The 13,358-nt window shown below is 40.9% G+C and overlaps 1 protein-coding gene across 2 annotated transcripts in view; it reads left to right on the forward strand.

The window, feature by feature from the left end:
- Window positions 1-13,007, forward strand: part of ANXA2 (annexin A2) — a 52,631-nt gene extending 39,624 nt beyond the window's left edge. For both annotated transcript variants that reach the window (XM_077264066.1, XM_077264067.1), the window contains exons 4-13: window positions 252-346; window positions 488-601; window positions 1,223-1,313; window positions 1,953-2,032; window positions 4,435-4,494; window positions 4,989-5,082; window positions 5,170-5,265; window positions 5,532-5,590; window positions 8,295-8,417; window positions 12,787-13,007. In XM_077264066.1, the coding sequence (XP_077120181.1) occupies window positions 252-346; window positions 488-601; window positions 1,223-1,313; window positions 1,953-2,032; window positions 4,435-4,494; window positions 4,989-5,082; window positions 5,170-5,265; window positions 5,532-5,590; window positions 8,295-8,417; window positions 12,787-12,846 (872 nt within the window). In that variant the 3' untranslated portion in view covers window positions 12,847-13,007. The remainder of the gene's footprint in view (window positions 1-251; window positions 347-487; window positions 602-1,222; window positions 1,314-1,952; window positions 2,033-4,434; window positions 4,495-4,988; window positions 5,083-5,169; window positions 5,266-5,531; window positions 5,591-8,294; window positions 8,418-12,786) is intronic.
- Window positions 13,008-13,358: the final 351 nt, after the last annotated feature.

Below are 13,358 nucleotides of genomic sequence, written 5' to 3' on the forward strand. Positions count from 1 at the left end.
TCTACAGCATTCCAAAATGCTGTAGATAAGCCCCTGATGCCGGTTTGCTTAGCTCACCTTCGATTTTGGGGGTGACAGGTTCCCTTTAAACGTTCATGAAACTCTGTACCACTGCTTTATTGTTGGTGGGGTGACATTTTTTAAGAGATAAATGCTGATAATTTGGGTTTTGTTCTCATCCTTAAGTATTATCTATTCTTCAGCTCTTTATATACAGTTATCTCATTCCTAAAACATTTCATATATTTCAGGCGTGGATGAGCTGACAATCATCAACATTTTAACAAACCGCAGCAATGATCAAAGGCAGGACATAGCATTCGCCTATCAGAGGAGAACCAAGAAGGTAATAGTTGAGACGGTACATTAGGTCTTCTTGTAAATGATGGTATCTATGGACATATCTTGTTATTCTATCTGAAGAAATTAAACTTTGACCATTTAATCCTTGATCCAAGTAATGTTGTACTTTTTCCTTCGTTTGTAGGATCTCCCATCAGCATTGAAAGGAGCACTTTCTGGTCATCTTGAGACATTGATCCTTGGATTGATGAAAACACGACCTCAGTATGATGCATCAGAACTGAAATCTTCAATGAAGGCAAGTTGTGTACAAGTTATTGGGTCTAGTTCCTCTTCTCCACTTAATATGAAGTATACTTCTTTAACCTTTATATTTTGAGGCTGACTAGAGCAAGACACTTATTCATTACCCAACACTCATATCAAAATATTCTAAAGAGCAGTACAGCATTGCTTTCTTAAATATTAAAAGAGTTGCCCCCTACTCGAACAAACCCTTCTTAAGTACCGTTCCAGCTGCGTCGACACTGGCTGCAGGGATCAAGTGACACTGGCTGCAGGGATCACGTGACACGCTGATTTTTATGTCACCTGGTCTCTGCAGCCAATGTTAGGTGAGTCTCAGGAGAGCAGGAACTGATGTTGCTGGAACTGTGCCCACCCCAGGGGTGTTAAATCTGCTTTTATTTTAATTGGAGGAAACCTAGTGATTGAGAAAGGATTGTTCGAGTAGGGAGCAACCCCTATAATTTTAGGAGAACAATGCTGCCCTCCAGCATTCCAAAAAAGGGAGGACTGACCATAATGTACTAAGTCACTTAATGATTAAACGGTGACTACTACATTGTGGAATATGCATGTTTAATCTTATGTCTTCACATGTGGTCTTTGCATTTAGCTAAACTGACTGATTTTGCAGGGCCTTGGTACAGATGAAGACACTCTTATAGAAATTATTTGCTCTCGGGATAATCAAGAACTACAAGCAATCCAAGCAGCGTACAGAGAATGTGAGTATAAAAACATATTTCCACCTTATGTAAGCTGCACGCTGTCGGCACTTGCACTGCTGCAATATACAGTCTTCCTTAAAAGGAGGGTTGATGCCGCCTCCTAGGGGTAGAATGGTGTAAGAATGTACTGCAGGCACTTTTGTATGTGTTTTTATATGAAATTTTCAACTTGTAAAGATCATGCAACCAGTATCTTCTACATAAAGCAAATTAATACTACTTATAATGCTCAAATATATGTATTTCTATCCAAGTATATAATTGCTATAACTAGACTATAACACACTGACCTTCACAGTACATTTTAGTTTAGTCTGTGATTGTGCCTTTAGGTGAGTAGTAAGGATTAATGATCATAACCATATCCATAGTAACGGACAGACTGCTTCAACAAATGCTGTCAGCAGTCTGAGGTAATAAGCACTCGAATGGCATTCTGCTTATAGTAATATCATCCTTCACCTCTATTCTTGTGATATGGTGTCTTCTTCTCTTTATCGGAGTCTAGCATCTTAGCCAAATGAGTTGTATTATGGGTTGAAAACTGTAAACCAGCCGTAAGATTGCTATTGCTAGATTGTATTTAATGTATCTTACAATCCTCTTGATAATTAAATAATACTGTTTCCTTTTTAGTATTCAAGACAGAATTAGAAAAAGACATTGTGTCCGACACATCAGGAGACTTCAGAAAGTTAATGGTCGCTCTGGCTAAGGTAAATAAAAAGGACTTCCTCCCCCCAGAAAAATGAACTGTGCAACCACATCACAATCTACAGTCTTTCTGTGCAGTCTCAGTCAAAAATTTTGAGATGTTTTGAAGGTGATCCATCATGCTGGGAGAAGCGTTGTTCATTATCCAAATTGATCCCTGATGTTTGGGAGAAGTTGCTCTTGGAGGACATTTAGATGCCATTCTTTATTTGTAGTAATGTTCTTAGGCAAGATTGTGAGTGAGCCCACTCCATGGATGAAAAAGCAGCCCCACACGTGTATGGTCTCAGGATACTCTACTGTTGGCATGATACAGGACTCATTGTAGTGCTTCACTTTTCCTTTTCTAGATGTGCCAAATTGTCTGAAGGGGGCGTCATCAGAGAAAATAACTTTCTCAGTCCTCTAGATTTCCTACAGAATGTCAGTCTGTACTTTTGTTTTTCAGAGACGTGCCTTTTTTCATGCACTTGACATCAGCGCACCCTACATGAGGGCTGTCCCACACGTCCAGATAATTCCGGTACCGGAATAAATCGGTACCGGAGTTATCCGTGTCCGTGTGCCTGGGAACTCACGTAGGCCATACGTGCGGCACACGTGTGCCGCCCGTATGGCGAGTGGGTACCACACGGAGCGTGTGGTACCCTGCATCGTGCTGAAGCCGCGATTCATATGTTCCCTGCAGCAGCGTTTGCTGCAGAGAAAATATGAATAATAGTGTTTCAAATAAAGATCTATGTGTCCGCCGCCCCCCCACCCCCTGTGCGCCCCCCCGCTGTTCAGAAAATACTCACCCGCTCCCTCGTTGGCTGTCGCTCCTTCCTGGTCTGGCCCCATCTTCTCCTGTATGCGGTCACGTGGGGCCGATCATTTACAGTCATGAATATGTGGCTCCACCTCCCATAGGGGCGGAGCCGACTATTCATGATTGTAAATGAGCGGCCCCACGTGACCACATACAGTAGGAGGCGCGGGGCAGAGAGGAAGGAGTGACAGCCAACGAGGGAGCGGGTGAGTATTTTCTGAACAGCGGGGGGGCGCACAGGAGGTGGGAGGGCGGCGGACACATAGATCTTTATTTTAAACACTATTATTCATATTTTCTCTGCAGCAAACGCTGCTGCAGGGAACATATGAATCGCGGCTTCAGCACCAGTGGGGGGGACAGTGCTTACTGTAGCGCTGTCTCCTGCACGCACACGGACCCCAGACGGAGAACGTCCGTGTTTTACACGGACCCATTGACTTTAATGGGTCCGTGTAATACGTGCGCTCCCACGAACACTGACATGTCTCCGTGTTTGGCACACGGAGACACGGTCCGCAAAAAATCAATGACATCTGAACAGATGCATTGATTTTTATGGGTCTACGTGTGTCAGTGTCTCCGGTACGTGAGGAAACTGTCACCTCACGTACCGGAGCCACTGACGTGTGAAACCGGCCTGAGCCTTATCCCCAGCGTGCATGCAGAATCATGGACACCTGCTGCCGTTCATGAGAAAGCTCCATGCTAGTGATGAACCAATCCTGTGGTTTAATCCTCTTTAGAGTATTTTCTCACATTCTTTTGCATCTGGGCAAACTCTCCAAGCTTTCCAAGAGAAATACGCTTAAGAAAACACTGCTTTTTTTTTTTTTTTTTTAAATTCTTTTAATCTTGGTAGTTTACTGAGTCTTTTTTTCACTATTTTTGGCCCACTGAAATTTTTTTTAGCTGTTGCATTACTTTGTATTGTAACTTGTAGAGTGCCTTCAGAGCGGAAAATGGCTGAAGAATGGTCATCATGCTGCTTTCTTTTTGGCTCCGGGAAGAAGGGAAGCAAAAAATGAAAACGCAAATACCTCTGGCGACGAAGGGGTTAAAACAACAAGCCTACTCTTTGCATTCAATAAGAGTAACAGCATATCCGCTCCCTAGTCCTAGTTAACTTTCACCTCCGCTGAGGAGAAGATCACAGAAATTATGTAATCAGGTCATTTTATGGCAGTGATGAAATTCAGTGGAAATGGGATTTTTGTAATTAAGTTAATTACCATGACAAAGGATAACTTTATAGTTGATTGCAATTCATCTGATCACTCTTCATAACAATCCTAGAGTTGATATATACTGCCATCATAAAAACTGAAGTAGCAAATCTTTGTCCATAACTTGGTTGATGGTGAGGTTGTTGATAGATAAACATGGATATATTCAGCTTTATGGATTTCCTTGTAAAAATCTTAAGAGTGTATTAGCTTCATAACATTACTAGTTGATCAATACGTCTTGTGTTGTGTGTGGATTGTTTGTATATTTTTTTTTAATAATGCTAGATAGGGTCTGCTATTCCTATAAGACCTGAAAGCTCTGTATTACTATTCCTTTTATTAACTTTTTTAATTTTTATGTTTGCAGGGGAAAAGACAGGAAGAGTGTAATGTAGTAGATTATGAAAAGATTGACCAGGACGCTAGAGTAAGTAGATGAATGGATCTATCTCCGCTTTCATCAAGCATATGGAGAGTATATTTACCCCAGAGGCAGACATACCTTTGGTGCCACCACACAGGGGCACAAGAGGTTAGGTGGTCCAATTAAACCTCCAAAGTGGCAAACAAATCTTTCATAGACACACTATTGGTCTGCAAAGGGCCCATATACTGTCCTTTCACAGAGGCCCATTTCTGTCTGTATCCACCCCTGATTCAACCTGTAGACAGTCATCGTCTTAGAAATCAAATTGTTTTTACAGGGCAGCATTTATCTGCTGTTGAAACCCAATTATCATCACTACGATCACCATTGTGCATCCCTTTCTGCCTGCAGTTACAAATATTTGGTATCATGTCTTTAATTATTCTCAAATATAATTACCCTGCCACATTTTTCTATAGAAAGGACAAAATATGGTAGAAAAATGTATGCATGTAAATACAATGGAAACTAATCCCACAATCTATGTGCCACAGGATCTGTATGAGGCTGGAGTAAAGAGGAAGGGGACAGACGTGAGCAAGTGGATTTCAATCATGACCGAAAGAAGCATTACACACCTACAGAAAGGTAAGGGGTTTATCTACGACTGGTTGCATTTCTATAGCGAGGACTATGGCGCAGGCCGCTAAATGACCATTGCATTTCATGCTTCAGTCTTTGAAAGGTACAAGAGCTACAGTCCATATGACATGCAGGAGAGCATTAAGAAGGAAGTGAAGGGTGACCTGGAGAATGCTTTCGTGAATTTGGGTGAGCACATAGAAATCATACCTATGATACATATTCTTTTTCGAACCTTAGATATACTGTATATCACTATTTGGTTTTAATTATTACAAAATAAGTTCCTTTTTTAACAAATCCAGTATGATTTGTAGAATAAATAGATCTTTATTATCGCCCATCACTCAGTTTATCGCTCCACTTTTGTGATGTCTGTCCTAACCATTTTCTGACATTAGTCCTAGTTCTAAACAGCACAATCTAATGTATTCCTTAATGTGTTCCTGTTTCAGTGCAGAGTATTCAGAACAAGCCACTGTATTTTGCAGACAGGTTGTACGACTCCATGAAGGTAAAATATTTATAATTCTTCCCATAAGAAATTATGTAGAAGTGGTTCACACCTATTTAACCCCTTCCTAACAAGGCAATTCCGTTTTTGTGCTTTCATTTTTATTTCATTGGGGAGTGTAGTTTGTAAAATGAGTTCACATATAGGGGATTTCTACTCTTCTGGCACCTCAGGGACTCTGCCAATGTGACCTGGCACCCTCAAACCATTCCAGCAACATCTGAACTCCAATATGGCACTCCTTCTCTTCTGAGCTTTTCACTGTGCCTCAAAAGTAGTATTCCCCTACATATGGGGTATCAACATACTCAGGAGAAATTGCACACAATTATTTTTTATTTTTCCACAGCTCAACCTTATAAACCTCTGTGAAGCACCTGGGGATTCAAGATGCTCACCACATATCTAAATGTATTCATTGAGGGTTCTAGTTTCCAAAATTGTGTCACTTCTGGGGGACTTTTACTGTTTAGGCACATCAGAGGCTCTCCAAACGGGACATTGGGTCCGCTAATTGTTCCATCAAATTTAGCATTCAAAAAGTCAAATGGCGCTCCTTCCCTTCAGAGATCTGCCGAGTGCCCAAATAGTAGCTCAGGAGCATTTTTTCCTGTTACCCTTGTAAAAATAAAAAAAATTGGGTCTAAAGTAATTTCTTTGTGAAAAGAAGTTAAATGATCATTCCCCCCCCCCCCACACACACACACACACACATTCCAAAAATTTCTGTGAAGCACCTGAAGGGTTAATAAAGTTTTTGCATGTGGTATTGAGCACCTTGAGGGTATAACTTTGTAACATTTTTTTTTTAAATGTGTTAATGTAAAGTAGAGGTGGGAAATGTTGTTTAAAGGGAACCTGTCAGCAGTGTTGTGCACAGTAACCTACAGACAGTGATTGATTGGCGACGTTGTACTTATTAAAATGATACCTTGGTTGATGAAATCCGTCTTGTGGTTGTTGTGTAATCTTTTTCATTATTCAGTTTGTGATATGCTCGTGCTTCGGGGGGCAGAATGTGGGGGGTCTTCATGTGATGCTCTGCTTAGGTGTGTGTATGTATGTATGTATGTATCTAAATATAAATACACTTATTATTATGGTTGAGGTTATCCTGGTAATAAGAATAAATAAAAACATTTCAAAATAGGGCCCGCCACACCTGCGCAGTAGCAGCTATCTGTGTATATAGCGGTGATCTGATAGCTGCGATGGTGGCACCTGTACAATAGCAGCTATTGGATCACCTCTATATACACCGATAGCTGCTACTGCGCAGGTGTGGCGGGTGCTATTTTCAAATTTTTTTTTTTTTTTTTTTCTATCAGGATAACCTCATCCACAATAAGTATATAGACAGTATATGCGATTTATGCTGCAGTGCAGGTGCCATGGCTGGTGCCTGCCTGCAGAAGGATTTTAGTTTTTTTTATATGATAGAGATATAATATAATCTAGGGACCTGTCTGCATTATGAATGCCTAATCAGAGCACCACATGATGATCTCTTCAGAGTACCTCTGGCTAACACATAAATAAATGCCTCCCCACACCATTACTGACCCACTGCCAAACCGGTCCTACTGGAGGATGTTGCAGGCAGCTGAACATTCTCCACAGCGTCTCAAGACACTATTACATCTGTCACATGAGCTCAGTGTGAACCTGCTCTCATCAAGCACTCCCACCATACTGTTGCTTCCAGCTTCACACACCCCTTTAACTAGCAGCATCATTCAATTTCCAGCTTCCCATATTTATCTCTCCATTTACAATGCCAATATATGCACATTAAGGTTTGCGCATTACTGATACACCAATCTAACAGACAGCCGCGAGCCAGACATTATGGCTCCATCTGCCACATGTGGCTACCAAGCCACTGGTTGAAATCACCTGCTTAATGCATGACTGTAGAATAGCACTGAATAAAGCCACTCAATTCAGGGCGAATGTAGACAGACCATTGTAAAATTAGTCACATCTAGTGATGAGCTAATATACTCACTACTCGAGATTTCTCGAGCATACTTGGGGGTCCTCCGAGAATTTTTTAGTGCTCGGAGATTTAGTTTTCCTCACCTCAGCTGAAGGATTTACATCTGTTAGCCAGCTTGATTACATGTGGGGATTCCCTAGCAGCCAGGCAACCCCCACATGTACTTATGCTGGCTAACAGATGTAAATCATTCAGCTGCGGCAAGAAAAACTAAATCTCCGAGCACTAAAAAATACTCGGAGGACCCCCGAGCGTGCTCGAGAAATCTCGAGTAACGAGTATATTCGCTCATCACTAGTCACATCCTAATGACTGCTCAGCTATTGCTGTATGTGGTGCTGTAGGTCGCTGTGGTGGGCAAAATGACCCGTGTGCTGTCATGCTAATACTCTCTAGATTAATACCCTATTGGGGTCAATTAGCACTTCTGATAGCTGCAGGTTTATGTATATAATAATTTAATGTTTTCCAAACTAATAAGTTTTCAAGATAAATTGACATATTGTAACTGCTGCAATTTTCTATATTTAATGCTGTAATGTTTGAACAGAACTTCTGTACGGTCACACATTTTGTTATACACTCCTGACACAGCTTTTATTATTTTTATATTTTTCAAATATATTTCACTAAAGTTATGAAACTTTATGGCAGAGACTCAGTTGCCACAATTATATTATATATTTATAATTTTTTTTATTTCAGGGCAAAGGAACAAGGGATAAAGTGTTAATTCGTAGTATGGTTTCCCGAAGTGAAGTCGACATGCTGAAAATCAGAGCAGAGTTCAAGAAGAAATATGGCAAATCTCTGAGTTACTTCATTAGCGTAAGTATTACATGGCACATCTTTATTCTACATTATTGCTCGACTAGTTATGCTGTGTCTCATATTGCTGCAGTTGCAGGTGAAATAAGTATTGCACACGTCACCAATTTTGCAAGTAAATTTATTTCTAAAGGTGCTATTGACATGAAATTCTCATCAGATGTCGGGAACAACCCATCCAACCCACACAGGCAAAGAAATCAAGCCATAGATGTGCATAAGTTATGTGTAAGAAATGGGATCTAAAGGGTAACTAGCCAGGTCTAGCATGTCAGAGTGAGGAGACTTAGGGCCCCTTCACACTGTGCAATCAAAGTCTGAACGAGCGTTCGATTTGTGACGTTTATCCGTCCTCGTTCCGAGGTTGCAAAGTGTGACATGGCGTTACGATTTGCGACGCAGCCCAGCATCGTACGATGTGAAAGAAAGAGCAGAACTTTCTTTCGTCGTAAATGTCTCGCTGTGGCGGTCGAAATCGTAGTATGTGACGGCGGTCATACGAGCTCGTAATGCGACTACGTGGGTTGGGCTTCCGCATACCTGTCTCCTGATTGGGCGTGACGTTTTAGCACGCCCATGCTGGTAATACGTCACGCTCGGAGTCGTAGGACTATGGCGGTGTGAAGGGTAGCGTACGATTGCGACGCGTGACGTTCACATCGCAACTACGTCAGAAAAAGCGTTAACATCGTAGAGTGTGACCGCTGGCTACGAGCTCGTACTGCGATGTCGAATATGACGCAAATGCGTCGTAATCGTAGCAGAATCGACCAGTGTGAAGGGGCCCTAAAGTATAAGCCATGCATTTTCCTCTGGGAAATTAAATATGCAAATTGCCTCTTCAGAAAGGAAGAGGACTTGAACGCTAATGCCACCTATGTGAAGTAGCAATCCTAAAAGTCATTATTGACCCTTTAACGAGCCTTGCCATATGACTTAGGAGAAAAGCCAAACCAGAATCTCAATTTGCACTTGATGAGGGGCAAAACCCCAAAATGCAGTATGAGTATGAGATCTGATTTGGCAACTTGAGATTTTGGTTTGACTTTTATCTAGTTAAAGGGTTGATAATGACTTTTAGGATTGCTACTTCCATTAGGTGGCATTAGCGTTCAAGTCCTCTTCCTCTCTGAAGAGACAATTTGAAAATATGAGAATAACTCAGTGAAAAGGTATTCAACAGGCTTACTGAAACAGGTAGAAATTGTTGGTTGAAGTGGCGAATGGGGTATGATTGGCATATTGCGCCCAGGGGATCAAAACTTTCTCAAATTTGTGGACTTTATCTGTGTATATGGCTGATAATTTCTTGTTACTAACGTACCACAAAAGATGTCTTTTAACTTCAGATAGGTCTAGATCTGATTTTATTCCAGACCGAGGCTATGGTCTCCTTAGCCATAAAAAATATTTATGGGATGAGGAATTTTTAAGGTTAATCTCAGTGAGAAAAAGAATAAGGAAGTATACTCTAAGGCCAGGGTCACACTTGCGAGTTCAATGCAAGAAACTCGCATCAAGTGACGGCACTGCCCCTGGCACTTGGGACCAGAGCGTGCGGCTGCATGTATAATGGAAACACATGCAGCCACATGCTCTGCTCGCGAGTGCCGGTGGCAGTGCCGGGACTTGATGCGAGAGACTCGCGCGAGTTTCTCGCATTGAACTTGCAAGTGTGACCCCCGGCCTAATCCAGAGTTTGTGGTCTATGGAGTATGACCACCATATATGATGCATATTGTCGGTGGAATTGTAGCCTCTAAGGCAATTAGATGAATAGTCAGGAACTGCATTGGCCACTCTAGCTGGGGCTTTTATAATTAGTTTCTAGCATTAGGGTATTTAGCATTCCTCCAGTGGAGGATCAGCAGATTTGGGACCATTCTGAGTCATAGTGGATAACAAAATATTTCTCTAAAAGGAAAATTATATTTCTCTTGAAGGAATGGTAATCGGATAATGCCATGATGTTACATGGGTGTTAGAATCTAATCCCTGCTACACTTATTGAAATTTAATTAACACTCTGTACAAAAGCCTTTGTTGGTGGGTGATGACAGCTTCAAGACACCTCCTGTATGGAGAAGCTAGTCAAATGCATTGATCAGGTGTGATTTTGGCCCATTCTGCCACATAAACATGTTTTAATCCTGATAGTTCCTTGGGCTCCTTCTATGAACTGAGATTTAGTTCCTATGATAAATTTTCTATTGGATTCAGGACAAGTGATTTGTGGGGCCATTCTAGGTTTTATTTTCTTTCTCTGAAACCAATTGAGAGTTTCATTGACTGTATGTTTGTAATCAATGTTTTGCTGAAATGTCCATTCCAATTTCATCCTGGTAGATGGCAGCAAATTTTTATCAAGAATGTCTTGATACATTTGTTCATTAATCCTTCTTTCAATTATATGAAGTTTGCCAGAGCCGTATACTGAAAAACAGTCCCCCACCATGATGTTCCCACCTCCAAACTTCACAGTTATGGTGTTTTTGGGGTGATATTCTGTGCCTTTTGGCCTCCAAACATGGAGTGTATTGCAGCATCCAAAATAGTTCAGTTTTTGTCTCATTTCACCAAACTACATTCTCCCAGTATTTCTCAGACTTGTCTAAATGCTGATGATCAAACTTTAAATGCGCTTGAACATGCTTTTTGTTCAGCAATGGAGTCTTACGTGGTGAGCTTGCATACAGGCCATGGAGGTTGAGTGCATTAGGCTAGGTTCACATTGCGTTAGGGCGATCCGTTACTTAGCGGCACTAACGCAATGTAACGGACCCGTTAACGTGCCCATAGACTTACATTATCGTAACGCATCCTAATGCATGTGTTAGCTATGATTCGTTACTTTGTGACGCACCTTCGAACGCGGTTTACTGCGTTTTTGGGTACATTAGGTCTAACGCACAGCGAACTGACTCATTCGCTGTGCATAGACCTCTATTGCTAACGCATGCCAATGCAATGGTACCATGTGTTAGTGCAATTGTAGAAAAAGAGATTTTGGTCATCAGCCTTAGCATATCCGTTTAACGGATCCGTTAAAATGGATGTCACTAACGCAATGTGAACCTAGCCTTACTTGTAGTTTTCTTTGAAACCATTGTATCTACTGATTCCAGGTCTTTCTGTAGCTCTGCACAGGTGGTCCATAGACCACTCATTTGATAGATCTTTTCACTACTTTGTCTGTCTGAAATCTTACGGGGAGCACCTGGCCATGGCCAGTTTATGGCGAAATTATGTTATTTCTATTTCCAGATTATGACCCCAACAGTTCTCACAGGAATCTTCAGTAGTTTAGAAATTCTTCTGTAACCAATGCCAACAGTATGTTCTGCAACAAAAAGGGTGTGAAGGTCTTGAGACAGCTTACTAGTTTTACCTATCATGAGATGTTTATTGTGTGGTACATTGGTTTTGAGACACCTTTTTATAGTCCACCAGTTGAATCAGCTGATATTTTTCATTAAGCGGCAGGATTGCTTTCTAATTGCTGACAGACTTCAGCTGGTGTCATGATTTTCTATGACTTTTTGCACCTCTTTCCTTGTGTTCAATACTTATTTCCTGTGTCATCTCTTATTATTACACATAACCATGCATAGCCATCTATGGTTTGATTTCTTTGCTTGTGTTGATTGAATGGGTTGTTTGGAGACATCTGGTTAGAATTATCAGATAGTACTTGTATAATGGATCTAACCACAGACAAGTCTTGTGTTGTACCAACATAGGATATGTATAAAAGGAGGTGACATCACACAAGATGTATTTGCTGCAGAAACCTCACACCAAATCTGCTGTGGTAGAAGCTATGCAGATATTGCTCAAGTGTCCGCTGCACAAATGTTGTGACTATATACATCAAAAGGTTAAAATCTACAGTAGGTATCCACAACAGAAACAAACATACTTGGGATGACAAATCTCCAGCACTGTTCACTTTACAATTTTCTGAGACTCTATGAAATCCATCCACACGTTGGAAACACACTGGTACTACAAAAAGCAGTGGATTTACCGTCTGGACATTATGGTTGGAAAATCTGTTGCAAATATGTAATTTGTGAACAAACCGGTACACTCCCTGAGAAAGAAGCGCATGGACCAGTGGTGATGGAACAGCCAACTGAAGACCTCAGAATACAAAACCTTTGGGCTCCTCTTAGACAGTGTAGGTGGACGTGTATTCATAAATTTATTGTAACCTTAATGTGCACAAATGAAATTAATCTAATTTCTGTCTTCTACACAGCATATTTTTCTTTAAGGTGGCAATGTCTTTAAAAAAACATCTTGTAGATATTGTACATGTCAAAATACTTTCCTAAAAATTCTACGGTTTTCCTTTTTTATGTTGCAGCAAGATACAAAAGGCGACTATCAGCGTGCCCTGCTAAACCTATGTGGTGGTGATGACTGAGCTTCTGGAAATCTGCCCTCCTGCCTTACTGCTCTTCTTGGCTCAAAAGTCTGCACAGAGCTTCCTATGGCCTGTAATTCCCGAGCCGCAACCTGTTCCTATCCAGTATAATGACCAAAACAACAACTCTGCCATCTAAATATATATATTTTTTTTCTGTACTTTGTCTCCAGTGGTTTCTATTTATTTTTCTATTTCTGCTGTTTCCAGATGCATTTAGCCAATGAATATTCATAAGCTATATTAGAAGTTTATATTTGTCAAACTGTATTCTTATAATGGGATGCATGCCCTGGTAAAAAGGAAATTCGGATAATCAGTTTAACCCCTTAAGGACGAGGGGGATTTCCATTTTTTGCTCCCCTTCTTCCCAGAGCTAAAACGTAGTTATTTTTCCATCAATATGTAAAGACGAGTTTTACTTTTGAACAACACCATTGCTTTTACCCTATTGTGTACTGGAAAAGGGGGGAAAAATTCTAAGTGTGGTGCTTTTGGAGATTTTTTTTTTC

Source organism: Ranitomeya variabilis, chromosome 5 (genome assembly GCF_051348905.1).
Source record: "Ranitomeya variabilis isolate aRanVar5 chromosome 5, aRanVar5.hap1, whole genome shotgun sequence".
Lineage (NCBI taxonomy): Eukaryota > Metazoa > Chordata > Amphibia > Anura > Dendrobatidae > Ranitomeya > Ranitomeya variabilis.